The 21,051-nt window shown below is 43.2% G+C and overlaps 1 protein-coding gene across 1 annotated transcript in view; it reads left to right on the forward strand.

Moving 5' to 3' along the window:
• Positions 1–19,142, forward strand: part of LOC107383631 (solute carrier organic anion transporter family member 1C1) — a 24,836-nt gene extending 5,694 nt beyond the window's left edge. Inside the window, exons 8-15 of the mRNA XM_015956398.3 lie at positions 3,934–4,191; positions 4,289–4,453; positions 4,833–5,028; positions 5,120–5,285; positions 7,143–7,327; positions 7,565–7,629; positions 7,721–7,838; positions 18,376–19,142. Of these exons, the coding sequence (XP_015811884.1) occupies positions 3,934–4,191; positions 4,289–4,453; positions 4,833–5,028; positions 5,120–5,285; positions 7,143–7,327; positions 7,565–7,629; positions 7,721–7,838; positions 18,376–18,589 (1,367 nt within the window). The 3' untranslated portion in view covers positions 18,590–19,142. The remainder of the gene's footprint in view (positions 1–3,933; positions 4,192–4,288; positions 4,454–4,832; positions 5,029–5,119; positions 5,286–7,142; positions 7,328–7,564; positions 7,630–7,720; positions 7,839–18,375) is intronic.
• The last annotated feature ends 1,909 nt before the right edge of the window (positions 19,143–21,051 follow it).

Below are 21,051 nucleotides of genomic sequence, written 5' to 3' on the forward strand. Positions count from 1 at the left end.
TCAGTCAGCTACAGTCTAAAACTCTTTAGGGTTTTAAGTATCAGAAATAAATGGAAGAACTAAATCAGGGAGAATAGCCATAGTAGCAAAATCACAAAACCTTGTGTCTCATTGTCACCAACAGTGACCCTGAAGCCTAATTTATACTTATCTGTCAGCTCCACGAGGGAGAGACACACACCCACTGATGGAGACGTTCTGCCTTCAGACTTCTCCGCCTTCTGGAGAGTGTTGCAAAGCAATTCCCCTCCAGAACAACAGAGGGCGTAGCGCTGTTCTGTTAAAGTTAAAGTTAAAGTCCCATTAGTTGTCACACACACTGATGTGTGTGCGAAATTTGTTCTCCGCATTTGACCCATCCCCTGGGGGAGCGGTGAGCTGCAGACACAGCCACGCTCGGGAACCATTTGGTGGTTTAACCCCCCAATCCAACCCCCTTAATGCTGAGTGTCAAGCAGGGAGGCATTGGGTCCCATTTTTTCAAAGTCTTTGGTATGACCCGACCAGGAATCGAACCCTGATCTCCCAGTCTCAGGGCGGACACTCTACCACTAGGTCACTGAGCTGGTATCATGTCATGTATCCGGTCCAAGATAGTGCATTTACTATGTGTTTATACTGTGTGTGTGTGATTTTTTTTTGTATTTAAGAGACTTTTTAACACGAAAAATGTGTCCCTCATTCTCCTCCACCTCTTCATCTGATCGCCACCTCTAAACCCACGTCTCCCCTCAGTTCCATACATGAATAAAATGCATGCTGCATATCTTTTCACTCCTCCAGTCACGGGAAATTAAAACATTCATATTTTTAGAGTTCTTCCGTGATGTATTCTTCAAGTTTCTGCTGCTAAATATCTTCAGCTCTCTTTATGTTTTTGAGGGCGCAATGGCAGTGTTGTTGATGACAGCGGCATCCTGACCAATCATGAGCTTGCATTCTCCGTCTTGTCGGACGGATGTTTAGAAAAAAGAGCTCAACTCCATCCGTCTTGTAAGCCTGTCAGAATCCTTGAAAGGACGGATAATGGTTTGCGTTCGTCCCGACGCAGACGGAGAAGAATAAATTAGGCTTTAGGAGCACTTCTGACATTCTGGTATGAACGTCACCAAAACCAACGAAGATTGTGTGGTCTTACTTTATTCCTCAGCTAGCTGATTTTTATTGCATTAACATCAAAAGGGTAGAATGGTGGAGAAGTCAGCACTGCTTTCTACCAGCAAAACAGTTTGCAGGTCCAACACTTGACTGCAGCCTTTCTGTATGGAGTTAGAATGTTTTCCCTTAGGATGCCATTTGTTTCCTTCAGATCCCTGGGTTTTCTCCCACAGACCTAAAATACATTTGTTAGGTTAATTGATGACTAAATTGTTAATAGGTGTGAGTGTGTGACTAGGTGTCTGCATTTGTCTCTATACATTACCCTCAGTGAGTGCCGGGGTTAGGCACCAGCTTCCCAAGACCCTACTAGAAAAGTGAAGCAAAGTATATTACTTGACCTAAATATGTGTGTAAGAATCAGTATTTGTAATAATAATTGTGAAACACTTTAGTTTAAACTACATTTAGACAAGACATTAGTCTGTCCTGTCACTGTCAATTAATCAGTCAGTCAATTTTATTTGTAGAGCACCTTCTGCAACGTTATCAGAAGCCCAAGGTGCTGAACAGCATCATAAAACATTCCCAGTACCTGGGTATAAGAGCAAGATAAAAACATAAAATCATAAAATAACAAGTAAGCAATATTACAAATACAGAGAGGTAACACCTCCTCTGTTGCTCGTGGCGTTGATACATCATCCTCCTAAATTTGATGTGGACTTTTTAAAGGACTTCTCAGACCTCCTGTCTGTAAACATGCAGGTCATGTATGATCATGTTTTGATTCTTGGTGATTTTAATATTCATGTGTGTTGTCATGATAAGCTAAAGACTTCTTACATCTGTTGGGCTCCCTTAATCTGTCACAGTGGGTCCTGGGTCCTGCTCATGCACGGGGACACACCTTGGATTTAGTGCTCTCTATTGGTCTCTCTGTTGCTGGTGTAGAGATTCTGAGCCGGGTTTTTCTGATCACTCGCCCATTATTCTATGTGACTTTAACTTGCCCTGCGTGCCTGCTGTGACTTCCTCTCATGTGAGATTTCGTCGTGTTTTAAATGCAACAAAGATTATTGAGCTTGGTGAGCTCCTATGTGCTGAAGGAAGTGAGCTACACTGTCACTTAATACAGAGGAGCTTACACTCCAATTTGACAGTTTCTGTAAAAATATTTTGGATAAAATTGCACCTTTTAGAATTAGAAAGCCGAGGCCTAGACCAGAACCATGGCTCTCTGATGATGTTCGGGCCTGCAGGCAAGCCTGCAGGAGGGCAGTAAGGAAATGGAAGAAAGACAGACTCCAAGTCTCTCGTGAGATATTCAGAGAATCTTTGTTTAACTATCAGCAAACTTAAGGAGGCGAGGGTGAAGTTCTTTGCTGATATCGTGGAAAAAAATTCTCATGATCCACGCACTCTTTTTTCTGTAGTAAATTCACTACTTGAGTTCTATCTAGTTCTTTGCCTCCCACAGTTAAAAATTGCAATGATTTTCTTTACTTTTTTGTTGATAAGGTTACAGCTATTCGAGCTGCCGTTACAAACTCACCACCTGACTCTCTACTCCCAGAGCCGCTCCAGGCTACAATGGAAACATTTGAGCCTGTATTCTTATCGGAATTGGAAAAACTGGTCGCTCAGCTTAAACCAACTGGCTCTCCTTGTGATGTGCTGCCCCCTAGAATTTATAAAGAACTCTTTCCAGTGATAGGCCCTTAACTTTTGGCAATCATAAATGGCAGTCTTACATCTAGTATGGTTCCATCCTCATTTAAGAAGGCTGTTATTCATCCTATGTTAAAAAAGCCGGGGCTGGATGTGACAACCTTAGCTAATTACAGACCCATCTCAAAACTCCCTTTTCTTTCAAAGCTGCTGGAGAAAGTTGTGTATTCACAATTGGTTGCCATTATGAACACAAATGATTTATGGGAGACCTTTCAGTCAGGGTTCAGGGCGGGTCACAGCACTGAATCTGCTCTTTTAATGGTTTTTAATGACACATTTTTAGCCTATGACATGGATAACGACATTGTCCTACTATTGCCGGACTTATCTGCAGCTTTTGATACAGTCGACCACGAAGTCCTTCTGGACCGACTACAGCATTGGGTGGGGATAACTGGGCAGGCCCTCCAATAGCTTCGCTCCTACCTTCATGACAGGACATTTAGTGTTCAGATGGGTAAGGTGACGTCACCCTGCTTGAGACTTTGTTGGGGTGTGCCACAGGGCTCTGTCCTTGGTCCTCTCCTATTTGCAGTGTATTTGCTTCCTCTTGGAGTCCTCCTTTGTCGGCATAATGTGAAATTAATTTTTTTTTGCTGATGACTGCCAGATCGATCTCCCCCTTCAACGTGGGGAGGATAGATCTGTTTCTCCTTTACTGGACTGTTTGAAGGACATAAGATGTTGGATGGCATCTAATTTTTTGCACCTAAATGAGAGCAAAACGGAAGTCATAAAACTTAGTCCTGGCAGAAGAAATGGCTCAGGTGCTGATATTGACCTTGGCCCATTGACCCCCTATGAAAAGAAAATACTCAGTAATTTGGGGATAAAAATGGACTCCTCACTTATTCTTGACACTCACATAAATACGGTGGTGAGGTCCTGTTTTTTCTTATCCGAAACAACTATCCAGGATCAGGCCTATGCTGTCCAGAGCTCATCTGAAGTCTGTGTTGCATGCTTTCGTCCTGTCCTGCCTGGACTACTGTAATGTTCTGTATGCCGGTCACACGTAAACTCTGTTTCTCCTAATTGAGGTCACACATATAACCCCACTTACAAATATCTCTTTATTCACTGTTGTTACCTTTCTCCCAGAAAGCATCACCATTACCTACAAGGACTCTCGCTGGGTTGGAGCCTGGTGGCTGGGCTTCATAGTGTCTGGCACAGTGATTCTGCTATCAAGTATCCCCTTCTTTTTCCTTCCCAAGTCCTTGCCCAAACAGGGGGAAGAGGATAGCAACCACACAAACACAGAGCTGGCTACTGTGACTGAACAGGAGCATTTCCTGCCAGATGAAGCTCACGGGGATGAGAAGGAGAAACTGGTCACGTTCCAGGAGATGGTTAAAGGTAAAGTTTGATTTATTTGCTGAACATCTGACAGAAACCTGGAAGTTGAAGCCAGAACAGATAACAATCTTTTCTTTTGTTGTTGTTTATGCACCAGATTTCATCCCCTCCATAAAGAGACTTTTCAAGAACAGCATCTATTCAATGATGATTCTCACCAATTTGGTTTCAGTCAATAGCTTCATTGGCATGATCACCTTCAAGCCAAAGTTTATGGAACAGACTTTTGGCCAGTCAGCATCCAAGGCCATTTTTCTCATTGGTAAAGCCCTCTGTTCCCTCTGAGTTTACTGTAACTGGAACAATGATGTTGTTGAAGGGAAGTGTGATTGTGTGTGATGAACTAGAGCTCTAAATGGTCCTTCGTGGACTCGCCTTTTGTGTCAATGTTTGTCTAGTCCGGTAGCTATTAATACCATTTTAATGACTGTTTGTCTTGCCGGCTATCCAATAATGTTCTTGTTTGAACACTGATTGTTCTATGATCACCAAAGTGAAGCAGTAGCTGAAATTAACAAATCAAGAGTCTGTGACAGCAGTACTTTTACCATTTTATATTAATACAATTTTATTTATTTTTTAAAAAAGAAAGCAAATGAACCGTAAATTGCTAACTTAAATCAATCCACTCATCCACGCAGGCATCATGAACCTGCCTGCAGTAGCTCTGGGCATCATCACTGGCGGGTTTGTGTTGAAGCGGTTTAAGCTGAGTATTGTTGGAGCAGCCAGGGTAGCCATGGCTGCTTCTATTGGGTCCTTCTGCATGTTAGGAATTCAGAACTTCCTCCATTGTGACAATGCGGAGGTGGCTGGCCTCACCGTCTCTTATAAAGGGTAGGAAGCCCGTTTTTGACTTGTGTACAAATAATGGACATCTTCACTTATTTTCAACCAAATAGAGTGTATTTGTATTTGTGTGCACCAGGTATCCAGAACTTTCCTACAACCAACAGAGCTTGTTGTCAGAGTGCAACATGGGTTGCTCCTGCTCCTTGAAGCACTGGGATCCGGTGTGTGCGTACAACGGCATGACATATGCCTCACCGTGCTTGGCTGGTTGCCAGACCTCCTCTGGAACAGGAAGGACAATGGTATGGCTTCATCATGCAGGCCCAAACAAAGATGACACAGGAAAACAGGATGGGGGGGGGGGGGGGGGGGGAATTATTTCTGGTTTATTTGTCAAATGGGGACAAAATACAAACAACAAAAATATTCAAAGAGAGAACAAGATTGCACCAGATTTAGCCATTGACTTTTTTCTGTCCACAGTCCCCAAGGCAGGGAAAGTCTGACCAAAATGGGGCGACGGTGGCACAGGAGTTAAGTGCTCGCCCCGTAATCGGAAGGTTGCAGGTTCGAGCACCACTCAGTCTGTCGCTGTCGTTGTGTCCTTGGGCAAGACACTTCACCCGCCTTGCCTGCTGGTGGTGGTCGGAGGGAACGGTGACGCCAGTGCTTGGCGGTCTCGCCTCTGTCAGTGCGCCCCAGGGCAGCTGTGACTACATTGTAGCTCATCCGCACCAGCGTGTGAATGTGTGTGTGAATGGGTGAATGACTGATTGTGTTGTAAAGCGCCTTGGGGGGTTCCAGTACTCTAGAAGGTGCTATATCAAATACAGGCCATTTACCATCTTTTTGGGATTCAACCTTCAACTCAAGCATCTCGTAATGAGCAGGGGCAGATTTAGGATTGAAGAAGATCTGGGGTTTAACACATGCGCACGCACGTGTGCGAGCACTCACACACACGTAGCATGCACTAGTCTTTTCATAAAACATTCGGGGCTTGAGCCCAAGTAGCCGGGCCTAACGCCGCCCATGGTAATGAGAAACGTAGTTTCAGCTATTTTGTATGTGAAGTGCTTTTGAAGAATTCGACAATAAAAGCACTTTTAATCTCTTAATCTCTTAATTAGTCCATAGTAGATTTGTACTTTTTTAATCAGTGATAAAGTAGCCATATTATGAGCTGTATTGGAGACAATCCCAACATCTGACAACTGTGGCCAAAGCTTTTAAGATTATCCCAAGTGCTGATCATCACAGTTTGCTCCCTCCATGAATGAAAGCTGTAATTATTTGCGGTGTTTTTATACAGACCCCTGCAGGTCACCTTCACAGTTGACTTGGGCAAAAAGCCTTGCTGATGACAGCTAATTATTGCATAGTCGATGCTTAAGGTTTGTCAGGATTGATTGTTTAGGGATGGTATTTTTTTTTTTGTTTATCCATAAATGACTTGAAGATTGACTACAATTTCTCTCTCAACATCTCAATCTTAGAGATGGGATGATTAGCTCACATATTTTAGAGAGACTCAGAGTAGAGTCACTGCTCCTCCATGCCAAAAGGAGCCACCTGAGGTGGTTTGTGTGTATGGTGATATTGCTGTCTTGACACTTGCCACAGGAGATGTTCCAGGTATGTACTACCAGCAGGAGGTCCACGGGTTGACCCAGGACACACTGGAGAGATTTTATCTCCTGGTTGGCTAGGAACGCCAGGAATTCTGCTGGTGGAGTTGGTGAAGGGTGTTGGGAAATAGAGCGTTAGTCCTTTCCGCTAGGGCTGCAAACCTGTAGAAAGTGGTGTAAGCAACTTCCAGACCTTGTTTTGTGTATACGCAAGCTTTAAAATAGGGCCCCTGCCCATTAAATCTCTCATGAAATGAGACTAGGTTCTTCCATCTGTGCAATATTTCTAAAATTAGGGAACGTCTTGACCCCACAGTGGTGGGGAAACCAACTCCATGTATTATTAATGAGGAGACTGCATCAGCTGCCACTATGATGAAGTACCAGTTTTTATGATGTTTCAATAATTTCATTTAGTCACAGGGGAAAAAATCTACGTCTGCACACAATTTAATAATGCTCTTTATTTAATGTAAAAATGTCGAGGTCTTGTTGTCAATTTAGGTCCTATTTGCTTTCTCTCGTTCTCAGGTGTTCCACAACTGTACCTGCATCAGTGACTCGGTAATGAAAGCTACAAACATGTCAGCTGTGTTGGGTCAGTGTCCTAGGAAAGGTGAATGTGACAGCAAGTTTAAAATCTACATGGCGTTGTCCGTGGTGGGATCGTTCATGTCTGCGTGCGGTGGTACACCAGGATACATTGTTCTGCTTCGGTAACTAATACTAATGCTAAAGCTCAAAAGGGCAAATTTTATGGTAACAATTACGATTTTAAAAAAACTGTTGTCAGATTTTAAATCAGAGAAGATGTATGTTTGTTTGTTCAATTGAAGTTATTTTATGTTTTGTTGATCACCACTCAAAAAAATAGTCTATTTTTTGTTAGTGCTCCGTTCTTCAGAATCTGGTTTCAATAAAACCCAGAAAGCTCTTGTTTTCCTTTGATACAGATCCATACAACCAGATCTAAAGTCTTTAGCATTGGGTATGCAGACGCTGATTGTAAGAACATTAGGTGAGTACTTGAACCTTAAGAAATAAAACACATAGATCAACTTTAGTTGTGACATTGATGACATGAGGCACATGTGACTTTGTGTTGTCAGGTGGCATCCCTCCCCCAATATATTTTGGAGCACTGATTGACCTAACATGTTTGAAGTGGGGCACTAAGCAATGTGGAGGACGTGGAGCATGTAGAATCTATGATGCTAACGCTTTTAGGTAAATCACATGTTTCTTTATCTCAAATATCGACATGAAATTTAGCAATCATCTGAAAAAAAGGTGATCAGGATATCACTGGACTGTCACTGTTAGTGAAAATCTTTAAACAGCATTTGACATATGTCAGTGGGGCTACACGTGAAGCTAAATTGAGCTATGGCATTAATCAAGCTAATAGCTTAACCAGAGTGGGAGCCTTTACCCTAGTTATACATGTCTGTAAGAGAAATCCAATTATTGAATGAAGTACGCTCGTCATGTGCCTTTTTGTGTTGGCATTTTTCTAGTTAGCCAATAGCAACAAATAGTAAACAAACAGTTAAAGAAAAACCAGCATAAACACAATGGCTACAAGAATGGCTGTCAGCAGCCCTGATAGTACATTTGGTACACACTGTACTGTTTGATGGTGTTACTTTTCCGATTCATGCAGAGTCCTGTGAGTAAACATGAGAAATTCTTCCACATTCTCGTTAATTCTGCAAGGGGGAATGTCCAGGCCGATCATAGCTTGGCTAAGCTGGAATGCTGCTTACTTGCAGAGAAATGTGGTTTTCTAACCGCATTATCAGGGTGCCTTAGCTCGATTAGGAGTAGTCCAGTTTGTTTCGACTTCAGCTGTTCTGAGGTGTATATATATGTGCATTTAAAAAGTCTGACAGAGTCTTAACTAGTACCATGCAGACGTACACCTATCTGGAATTATCCCGATAGTCTGCAAAATAACAAAATGATGAACCTTCCGGACTGGAAAAGTAAAGGAATCCTATACCTGGAACACATATATGAAGGATTGGACTTCATCCCATTTAATAGAATAGTCTCCCAATTTGGAATAGATGAGAATAGCTTTTTAGAATATCACCAAATTAAATCTGTAGTTAAACAAAAATTTAAGCTAAATAAAATAGAATTACAAGCACCACCAAGGGTATTAGACTTCTAAAATCTCAAACCCCCAAACTACTGTCTAAGCCTCTAAGGTATAGAAGACACTGTCGAAAATAGACAATAGAATAACAGTCCCATTGAAAAATGGGAGGTCAGCTTTGACCAGAACTTCTGGTCCCAAACTTGTTTAAAAACTTTTAAAATTATCAGACACCCCAATTTACAATTAATTCAGTACAAAATTCTACACAGAGTACACTATACAGGTCATCGGACGTTCAAGATGGGGTTTGTGTCATCTGACACCTGTACACACTGCACAAACAACATTGCTGACAATTACATTCATGCACTGTGGTCCTGTCCACCTGTCCAGGAATTTTGGGGTAGAGTATGTGAAGACCTGTCAAAGTGTCTGAAATGTCCAGTGTTGGGCAAGTTACTTCAAAACTGTAATGCATTATTTATTACTTGTTACCCTCATTTTAAAGTAATTCATTACATTACAATATTACTGGTTTTAAAATGTAAGGCATTACACTACTTTTGCATTACTCTAAGTTACTTTCACCAAAACAACTTCAATATGAATCTGGTAATCTGACGCTCAGTGAGCTCATGACATATATGTTGAAAGTGATGTGGTGTCTGAGCTAGGATCGCTGTTAAAAACAGTCAGATATAATAACAGTGCTTTAAAATGATTGTTTATTAAATAAAAGCAACGACAATCTGTACTCTCAGTACGCTGCCATCTTATATTAACTGAGCAGGGAGTGAGGTGGTGGGGGCTCCAAGCCTATATTTGCATTGGTCCCCAAATGCCTTGATACGGCCCTGGATGTGGGACTGACTTCTGGGGTGATTCTATCACATGTATAAATATTAAATGCTTATATATTATTGATTTTTACTGGTAAAAATGTGTATTCGGGATAAATCTACCTACTTTTTTTTTTCTTTTCAAGCACTTTGTTTTGTTTGCTTGATTTTATTGGAATAATTTCCTGCCCTATCTCCCTCTAACCTTCCTGCATGCTGCATGTTTTCTCCGTCTTCCAGAAAAACTGTTTCCTAGATTTCCTACTTTCTGACTAATCAGCCAAAGGGATCTACCGAACGCAAGAAAAAAAAAAACCTTAATATGTGCTGCGCTGCAGCAGCAACGAGTTGAAATCACCGGGGCACAGATTATGAACTCAGCTGAAAAGAAACGTGAAGTACCAGAGAATATGGGCTGATATAAACGATCGCAAACGAATGACTGTTTTGGTGGAGCGATTTTGTGAATATAACAGCGGCCGCGCGCGTGACTCAGCTGGAGTATTTGAGCCATTACCGCTGCGTCCTCTCTGCTCATAGAATGCCCGCAAAGCTGAGACCATAAATGACATAATATATGTGGATACTGGATCTTTTTTAGGCTTCCCGCAATTTGAATTTTTAGGAAACCCACGTCTTGATTCTGGGTTTAAAAATGCATTGTAATTACCGCGCTACTGACAATTGTACCGAGTAAATATTACCATTTTTTTCCCTGTAATGCCTTACATTACCACATTACAGCAAAAAGCTATGCATTACAGTAATTAATTACTTTTGTACCACGTTACTCCCAACACTGGAAATGTCATATCCCAACTCCCCCCTCTCTTTGTTTATTGGGAAACCTGGACGATGTCCCGATTGAAACGTCTTTGGTTCACGTGGTTCTGACTGCCATATGCAATGCTAGGAAAACTATCCTCATGAATTGGAAAAATAGAGATACTCTTTGCATTAACCAGTATAGAAATCTTTTGTTAGATCATATTACACTTGATACAGCCTCTGCTTCCCCTTTAAATCAATCTATCTGAGCTCCTTTGATCGGTTCCATCACATAGCGATGATGGGGGATCATTGACATTGCCCTGCGGGATGATGTGGGTGATGGGGTGGAGGGTCTGAGTTTGGAGTATCCGGACGTTCCCTGGAGGTGGGTTCACTGGGGGTGTCTGGGACTGGGGGGCTGCTGCCCCCCTCTGGAGGTGCTTGGGTTGCCTCGGGGAGTGGACTATTGGCAGTTGTGAGTGGGGCCCCTTGGGGGTCCTGGCGGTGGCCATGGGTTGCTGTCTGGCAGCTGCATTGCCCCTGAGCAGGTCTGGGTGGGGGCCTGGGGGCTTGGGGTGTGGGGGTGGCCGGCCCCGTGTGGGAACCTGGGCGGGGCCTTTGGGGTCGGGTCCTGACATACATGCTGCCAGGAAGAAGGCGGGAGCATGCGGCAGTGCCTGACCCATTCTCAGGGGCCTCAGGTAGACCTTGGCTCCTCTGCTGTCCCATCACAGGGGAGGGGGATGTCCAAGAGGGGGAGGACCCAACCTTACCTGGATGTCCTATGTCTTATATATTCTGGAAGTAGTGCAAATGCAAGGATGGGAGTATATATTCTGCTGGGGTGGGGCTGGGTTGGTGCCCTTGGACTCTGTGAGGCTCTGCGATGCCGCTGCTTTGGGCCCTGGCAAGATGGGCTGGGGTCTCCATGCCCTGGGTGGCATTTTGGCAACAGAGGTGCCTATTGGAGCCAGTGGGGGAGCCTGCTCCCTGGAGGGCTTAGGCCAACCAGCAATTCCTCCCCATCCCCACACATTTTTCTCCTCCTGCTCCCTCACATAATCAATAGGTGCTTTTATAGGACACACCATACTGGCAAATCAGCATGATATTACCGCAATGTTATGTCTATAAACGCACCATGCATGGTGTTGCGCGAATATTGCAACATTCGTTCTGCCTCGCTTGGTAGTAATGTTGCCGCATCAGTCCCTCACCTCTGACTGTTAAACGCGTGTCAGCCCCGCTAATCCCTTTGGGAGCCCCCCCCCCAACGACATTCCACGCAAACACACACTTAGGGCCTTGGGAGTGAGTACATCCAACGGCATTTGGCAGGGGGATTTTTCAGCCTCATCCCGAGTGCCGGTGCCCACTTCCAATTTTAAACTGCACTTAGACACAGGGCTGTGGGTGCAAGTGGGGTGGTGTGGTGGCATCAGCTGGCGTAGGCCAGACGATGACTGCCCTGTCTGCTCACCACAGCCATGAGATACACCTCATCAACACACACTAACACTCCATTGGAGCAGGGGGAGGGAGACTAGGGGTCTTAGCACACCTCTGCTGTTGCTTGGCTTCCCGGGGCTGGAGACTAGGAGGGAGATCTGGCTGTCTGGTTGGGGTCGGGGGTGATGGGTTGCTTTGCTCAGCGTTGGGCGGGGGAGCCTGCTCATCAGCACCCCAGCAGAAATGGTTGAACTCTGGGGACCGGTGATGGTTCTACCCTTTATGCAACAGTACCGGAACCAGAGTGAATAAGGTGTGTATGGGGAGCATGAGTGGGTGTCTGGTGTGCATTTTTGTAGGTCTTTGGTTGTATGTGTATGTGTGAGCATGAGGGAGGGATTGTGTGACTGTGTCTGTGTATGACTGTATATGTCAGGTGGGGCCTTTGACTCCTCCCCTCTCCTGGGACTTTTTTTGATACTATACATCTTCGCCTCCCCTCCCCCCTGCCACACTTGGTGTGAAGTGTGGTGCCTTAAAGTCTGCCTGAGTGTTCGCGGCTCCCAGGTCAGGGAGTTTAAGATTTTTGGCATCTGCCTGATTAATCCCGGTGGCTGCCTGGTGGGATCTGAGTCCCTGGGCTCTGCTGGGTCCCCGGCGGGACTGGTCGCCCCTGGGTCCCGGGTTGCTGGGTCCCTGTGATCTGGGGCAGCTCTTGGATCTCTGGGACTTGGAGCTCCCTCCATCTCCTACACACCTTTGGGGGGCAGATCTGTGGCCCCTCACACTCTCTATTGGATGCTCCTATAGAGAAACCTTACATAAACAAGTGCATGTACACACATAGGTGCTCACATGGTGCTCTCATAAGTATGGACTTGGGCACGTTCAACACATGTCTTAAGGATGTGGTTGGCACAAAATTCACTGTGATTTATTATCGTGTGATTTTTCAGTAAAACAATGTTGATTTTATATTTCCTCAACAAGCTTGCACCTGTTGTATTGTTGTGTGTCCCTTTTCTGCAGGTCTAGAAGCAGACCTCTGTTCATCATTGATTGTTTATTTCTGTGGAAACCCCCACCCCCTCTTTTGTCTCTTCCTTTCTCTGTCACCTCTGTCTCTGTGTCTGGTCAGAATTACAAAGCATTCAAAAAACAATAACAATAAAGTTTCAAGTATCAGGTGTGACATTAAAAGCAGAAGTTTTGATGCTCCACCTGAGCATAAATCTGTACCGCTTGTCACCAGCATTCAGACCATAATTCTGTTTGCTTCACAGCCAGATAGAACACGGGGGGGGGGGGGGGTCTGACTTCAGCAACAATTAGGCAACAATTAGGTTATCTGACACTGCATGTAAATGCAGTGTGTATCCCCTTAACCCAATCCCTTTATGAGCTATTTTATGTCTTCAGTAAAGCCGGGTGTACACTGTGCGACTTTTTCACTTTTTTGAGCCGATTTTCCAGTCGTGCGAGAATCCACGAGATCGGGGTGAGTTTTGCGCCGAGCGGTCGTGTGGTGTACAGGGGGTTACGAGAGGCGATTAACACCACGTGACCAGCTACCGATCGGCAGTCGTGAGGTCGCACGGACATCAAAGTGCAGTGTGGTGCTCAGTTCCTCACATGGCTCTGTCAGCTCCTCATCTGCAAGCCATGGAAAATTGGTCAAAACCCCAAATTTGTTTAGCACAATTTCCAGTGTGGCTGACGTGGCTGCCTCAGCAACATTGAAGAATCCAACCTCCAACCTTTTAAGGGCATCACTGAAAGGCTCATCATGTGATTCATATGAAAAGCAGCACTTTGTGGACCTCAACCTTTTTTTGTTTCGAAACAGCCTCCACTTTCATTTCTTCACACATGTCTTTGGCTGCCATCTGTGCTGTCACAAAGCCCCTTGCCCTGTAGCTGTGGAGACCTTGCTCAGTCTTCTTCAAAAGACTCACAGCTAGGTCCACATGCATATTTGGAGACAGCATAAGTTTGCTGACATGCTGTATTGCAGATAGAATGTCATACCAAACAACCGTGCAGATGCTGGAACGGTACGATCCCACCTCCTCAGACAAAGACTGGGCCTCAGTCTTTATAGCAGGGTCTTTGGTTTTGTCTCTCACCTCAAAGCCTCCCTCACTGCAGCTCCCTGGTACCTCATGGGCTCCACACTTTTGACCTTGCTCCCCCACATTGTTTCTGACCACATCTTTAGAGTGATGTTCACATGGTTCTTCAGGATGGCCCATCTTTGGGCGGAGGCTGAAAATAAAGTGTAGAGCTTTTGCAGAACAGATCCCTTAGCAGCCTCACACACACAACTAAATTCAATGTATGTGCTCCACATAGTACGAACAGAGCTCGGGGATTCTTTTCTAAGAGCCTGGCTTGAACTCCCTTATTTTTGCCTTCCATGTTTGCCCCATTGTCGTATGACTGTTCTCTGCAGTCTTCGAAAGGAATTCCCAACTCCTCAAGTCTTCTCAAGATCATGGATGCCAAGTGCTGGCCTGTGGACTCCTCTGCCTCCAAAAACCCCATAAAATGTTCCTTGATCTGGGGCTTCTCCATCAGTGACACCACTCTAATGACCACTGAAAACTGTTCTGTGTGGCTTATATCCAGGGTGCAGTCCAGAATTACTGAAAAAACTTTGCCTCCTTGATATCATTCACTAGATATGATTTTGCTGCTCAACATATCAATAAGTTCATTTTGCACATGATGACCTAGGTAGCTGTTGTGACTTGCTGTTCCTCTTTTGACATGGTTAAGGTGATCTTTCATTATGGGATGAAATCTGGGCATCAGTTCAACCTCTTTGAGAAAATTCCCATTTGATGGTGTGAAAAGTGTTTCTGTATGTCCCCTTAGAGCCAAATTTCGAACTGCCAGTGACTGCACAATAGCAGCGAGACGTGTCAATACTGCTGTCCATCTCACCCGCTCATCCTCCAGAAGTGCCATTTCCTGCTTATCAATAGTTTTCCCACTTCTTATCCTCACTGCCAGTTCTTTCCATGCTTTCATGGAATTGAAGTGCTCTGTACTGTTTTCATGTGATGTGAGGTAAGTGCTCGCATGTTTCCAATTTGCCATTCCAGAACCTGTTAAATTAATGTTCCTATTGGAAAACAACTTGCAGCAGAAGCAAAAGAGGCTGTCGCTCACAGTGGAATACTCGCCATCTTTTCACCACTTACTAATGTCTTCCTGAAATAGTGGTGATGGCAACTTCTCCCATCACTCTCATTCCTTGGAAAAACAAAGTCAGGTGACACCTTACTTGGTCCTCTACGTACCAGCTCAGTCCGAATCCTGTCAGTCCGAGGTGAAGGCCAGTTAGCAAGGTCACTTGACAAAGACTCCTCCTCAGCAGTGGGGCTCAGTGGGGGTGCATCTCCGGGCATTTCTATCAACATATTGGCACATTACCCAAAGCACATAGCAATGAAACATTACACATAGACCTACTCAAATTATCAGAAATATTTAAATGACATAAAGGTGCAGTTGCCCAGTAAACTTGGAGTCTAGGTATATCCCCTCTAAACAAATATACACACAGACACACACCCACCCACCTGAAGGCTCATAATGGGTAGAAAAAGAAGCAGCAAGGTCTTTATCCTCACTATCACATATTTTTGCTGATAACTCTGGAGACATAGTAGCTGAGGGTGTAGATGGAAGCTCATCCTCAAGGTTCAAGGCTGTGGCTGATGTGGACGATGGCAGGTCTTGTCCAACAGGGGAGGAGGGTGGCTCATCCTGACCAGTGGCAGATGATCCAAATTTTTTTAGAATTGCCCCTAAAATTGCAATTTAAACTGACATAAAAAAAACAACAACTGTAGACTACCAGAAAGGCCACATTTTATTACTGAACAAACCATGTGAAAAATAATCAGTGCAACAAATGCAATGAAGGAGCCACACTTCTGACTAATATGTCCAAACAAGACTGTGGTCTGCTGCTAAAGATGCGAAATGAAACAACTAAATGATAAGGCTGCAATGTCAGACTCTTCTTATAAAAGCCTAAACAATATGTATTAAATCAATGGGTGTTGTCTAGTTTCCTCTTTCCCAACTGATATTTATAGTTAATTAATATTTAATAGAACAAAATTCACCTATATTTCAGTAACAGTTTAGGTGGTATTAATATCACTCATCATCCTAGTTAAAATAACATATCTAAATATATCCACAGTTACACTATGATTAGTAGACCAGTAATGCATTTCATTAACAAGTTCAGTATTACTGGAAAAGCTAATAACAGGATAGTTAGTGAGGACTGTGGCTTTTTTTCTGCTTGTAGAGTTTATTCATTAGTATGTGAACATGAATCATGATCATTGTGTTTTTGTTGTTGTTCAGGAGCCAGGCCGCAGACTGCAGTGCGCATTTAACGAATCCTCACACTTGAATCATTAAAAAAGAATTCAAGGAATTTATTCGAACCCTTTATTTTAAACTTTCAGCCCTATTTGCTCTGTTAGCAATTAGTTGACCTAATTTAACCGTTAAAATACCCAGTTAACCAGTTAAAAATGGACCTGGTCAGCTGGTCACTCAACACGATTGATAAAAAATTTTCAACGATGAGAATGGGAGACGGGGCTCCCGGATGCCCCTCTGGGACAGACCCAGTTGAGCATATCATGGACTCCTGGAAACAGTGGAACCTGATTTGCCTGTCTCAGCTGTCTGTAGAGGATTCTGAAGACGTCTGGATATTTGTGGTGTTGGTGTCAGGTCTCCTGCTCTTTGGCCTAGGAGGCTTCCTGGCTTACCGGAAAATTAACGAGCTGTCGAGGAATATTGGCGCTCTCCCCAAGCTCACAGACTCATATAATTGTCGAGATGAATTGTAATCTTGGAACTCTGGCTGAGATTCATGCGTTGGCACAAAAGATGGATGCCATCAAAGAGCATGTGGACGAATCAGCACGGATTGGGATATAGTAATTTACGCTATTATTGGGATTTTGAGAGGTTGAGGACCAACGGAACTTTAAGACAGAGAGGAAATTATCTCTGTCTGGCCCCAAAACAATTTCTAATCTGAATCTGGTGCCCTTGAGCCTGTGAGGCTGCAACGAATACTCCCCCCTCAGAAGGAATGTGGAATGCTGCCGTCGCTATGGCAACTCTGTCTCCTATCCCAGTCTGGGCGGGACTGCAGGCTGTGAAGGCCACCGAATCGTTCCTGGAGTCACTGTGCCCTCCAAAACTCAACAACCTTCTTCCCCTGCCCAGACTGAGGTGATGTGCGCTGCTTATCGTGGCCGCAGGAACTGACGTGTGGAGAGTCCCAAACCCACCACCCCACCTAGTGGACACTTATGTTGTGTAATGCCTGAAGTCTGTTGCATCTCTGTCTGAGGTGTTTTTTTGCATAGCAAAGCTGCCCTCCCTGTGGAGGGTAACGCTGAAGTGCCTTTTTTTCCCTCCACCTGAACCAATCCTCATGTAACCCTCTGATCTCTATTAAGGTAGCGCGACTCAGGGTTGCGAATGACCACAGTCACCAATTCTTGTCATGTGTCTTTGCCTATGTATGTCTGATCTCTGAATTGCGTCAGCTGAAACTCTAATTTCCCCTTGGGATTAACAAAGTATCTTTGAACTGAATTTGAATTGAATTGAATTGAATGAGAACGTATTATCTTTAGCCTGTTTCTCCTCTTCTTCTTTTCTTCTTTTCTTAAATTGGGCACCTGATGGTTTTGGCCTTTTTCTGTCCATCTTGTTTGGCACTCAACGCAATAAACAGGTTTCCAATCGTCAACGACAACAACCAGGAGTCAAGACTAAACCGATTGACCTTAGTGGGTGACCAAAAAATTGTTTTGTTTTTCCTCTTTTTTTTTTGGGCCATTTCACACAATTCAGAAAAACATGAAGGAATTATAAGCCTGTATTTATAATATTATGAATTAAATGTGCGTTGTATGGATAAACATCAAGGTGTGACTGACTTCAGCCATCTCATACAGTTGATTCAGACACCCCTTTTGTGTCATGAAAAAATGCCGCCCTGGGCAGCCGCCCGGTCTGCCCGTGCCTACAACCACTACTGCACATTGTAGCCACAGCTGCCCTGGGGCTGCCAAGCACTGGGGCCACCATTCTCTCTGACCACCACCAGCAGAGACAGCGGATTAATTGTCTAGCCCAAGAGCACAGCGGCTACAACAGATGGGTCTCAAGCTTGTGTAACCTTTGGTTACAGGGCAGGCACTTTGGTCCTCTACCACCATCACCAAGTTGTCTGCAATGATTTTGCAGACCTGACCACCTATATGACTTCTTGAAAAAGTGTTGTATTTACAAATTCACTGTGATTCCGAGTGAAACCATCATGTTTTCTCACAAATTTGTATTTCCAACTGGTCACCTACAGCTTAGTAAGCTACCTTTTAAATGTGAAAGTCAAATGTTTTACACAGTTAAGAACTGTCACATAAACTGAGTTGGTACACATCACAAAGTATTATCGGTCATTTACGAAGGGTGGCCCAGAGTTTACTTTAAAGTACTTGATAAAATTGCTCATCTAAACCATTCCAACTAACTTTGCTTCCAGAATTACATTCTTGGGGCTGATTACTGGACTATACTTCCTAACGAACATACTGGGGGGAATCCTCTACGTCATAATTGTCAAGAGGCAGAAGAAGTTATCTTTGAGGAATCAGGAGAACGAAAATGGACTGGAGGGAAATGAGGTGAGCAATGGACACGCAAGTATCAACATAGCCAAAAACAGTGAAGACACAAGCAAGGAGAGCACTATTTAAAGGAAGGCTACACCTAATGAATGTGAAGACGTGCTCTGTGCTCCATCTAAACTGGACCGAATGAGGTAATGGTACAGTGTCACGTTGTTTTGTCTTTAGGCAGTAAGCCTCTGTTTTTCAAAATTACCAGAAAAAAGCCCAAAACATGTATTTATTCTCTACTGAGGTCAAAGATCATGACTACAAATATAACAAATTGCATGGGCCTGAAGGCCAGTTGAGACAGATTTTAAACTGCTATTAATTGGAGTCAATGTCACTTGCAATAAACTGAAATAAATGCAGCATAGATAAAAGATAAATTAATAAAGAAGCCTGTAAAATGTGAGTTTAATGTAAAAATGATAATAGTTTAATGTCTGTCTCCAATATCTTATTTATAAGTTATTTTAGGTAGCTACCTTGGAGCTCACATCCTTCAAGGCTGATGACCAGTTAGCCTGAGAGCAGCCACGGCGAAAGGGTACTGCTGCCATCCTAAAAAAGCTCCAATCTCTGAAATGGCATGACAGTGTGTGTGACATTATATTAAACATACATTATCGGTTTTTCATTACAAGGTTTTTTTTTCCCCCATGGAACATTATTGGTTATTTGCAAGCAGAAACATCCCTACCAACAAGGGATTTAGCACTTCTGAGTCCTGCAGGAATCTTTTAATACATTTTTACTTCCCATGATAACTATAAAATCTGCTTTGGATGTTGGTCAATCAGGAATACAATGACAAGCTGAAAAATAAGGTATTTTAACCTCCTAAAATCAACATTATTTTTTTTTTGACAGAATGCATTTCATGGTCATCTTGGAGGGAATATTAAAATTAATGCTGTCAGACATTTGGGAATGTAGATCTCGTAAAAAGAAGCTTTCTGCAATGTGTGATGGTAAAATCAGTAATAAATCCTAAATTCCACACAGAAAAGCACTTCTAGAAAGCTTGCTTGTAGAGGATGTTCATGTGTGCGGCTGATTTAAGGAGATGCAAATGGAAAAATTGTGTATTAATGCATTTATCATCATTTTCATGTGCTGAAAGTTTCCATGTTGGATTCTGAGGTTGGAGCTAGTCAGAAACCTAAAGGGTGTTTCAGTTGATTTATTTTATTTGAAACAAATGGAACACACAACGATCTCCATTTGGTTCCAAAGGCCCAACCTCGTCCAAGTACCTCTGCTTAATCTCAGTTTATCTCAGATTGTATTGAGGAAGGTTAGACATGTGAACTTTGTTTTTAGCTTGGAATTATAATTTCCCTGTGTCATCATGCACAAATACATATTTTACTGTCCCACAATCCTGGACGAGTCAAAAGACTTAACATAATGCTAGTACTAGCTTTGTCTTAGCTTTTTTCATATGACTTAGTCAGAATAAAGTGCCCAGGCAAGCCATCCTATATATGTTTGAAAAAAGCAAAAGTACTTTGCTTCATCAAATGACGTTTTAGATTCCAGGCTAAGAATAAGATAATTTAGCTGAAAAGTAAAACTTCCTTTTGATTGTTTTTAAATAATTTTTGAAACAAATGCATTTAATTCTTCTAGCTGAGGTTGTAACATGACAGGTCCCTTTAGTTTCTCAAAAAATCTAGACAAAATAATGTTGCTTTTTTACAATGTTCCATGTCAATTTACCCTAATCAGTGACACATATACTGATCTCAACAAATCCAACTGGAGTTCCATATGAAATGAGACCAAAAGTAATCAAATAGAGCTCCGGGAGTTGGCGTCACTTCTCCCTGCATGCAACAGTTCAAATCGAAATGGCGCCATCTTGGCAGGCAGAAGTCCGCAGCTAGGCTATTTGTTATTGTCAGAAAACTCAGTCAAACGGGAAATATGGTAGATTCCTGTTGTGCCCCAGGATGGCAGAACAGACGCAGACAAGATAAGGGAAGAGCCATCTACAGGATTCCCCAAGATCTGGAACACCGCAAACGTTGGATCATTGTAATAAAACACGCTAGTGACCGGGCTAAAATGAAACTGTTGGATCCTGAGAGTAAAGGTTTTCACTTATGCAGCGACCGCTTCATATCAGGCACTTAAACCAACGTTTCCTCAACTGTGTATGGTATTTATTTTAAATGCTTTTATTACGATTCTTAGTGGGCTTCCTAAACTTATTTTGGCGTGGCTTTTTCTGTCTTATTATTCATAGCAACAAGTAAACATCACGTAAAACGTTGCCTCGTGATTTCTGCGTGCTGCCGTTTATATGTTTTATGATCACAGCAATTAACCGGCTAAGCTGTATTTAATTTTTAAGCAATGGTTGATCAATTGTCAGATCACACATAAAAAGCACTTTGGATTGCTATTTTCTGTCTCACCAAGACAGATCTCAGACAGATCCTGAGACGCTCCTGCCTGACATATTTATTTTATTCACGGAAAAAATCAGACTAGCGATTTCTCTTGGAGTTCAGTTTATGCATTCAAACAGCACAGCACTC

This window comes from Nothobranchius furzeri, chromosome 1 (assembly GCF_043380555.1).
Source record: "Nothobranchius furzeri strain GRZ-AD chromosome 1, NfurGRZ-RIMD1, whole genome shotgun sequence".
Classification (NCBI taxonomy): domain Eukaryota; kingdom Metazoa; phylum Chordata; class Actinopteri; order Cyprinodontiformes; family Nothobranchiidae; genus Nothobranchius; species Nothobranchius furzeri.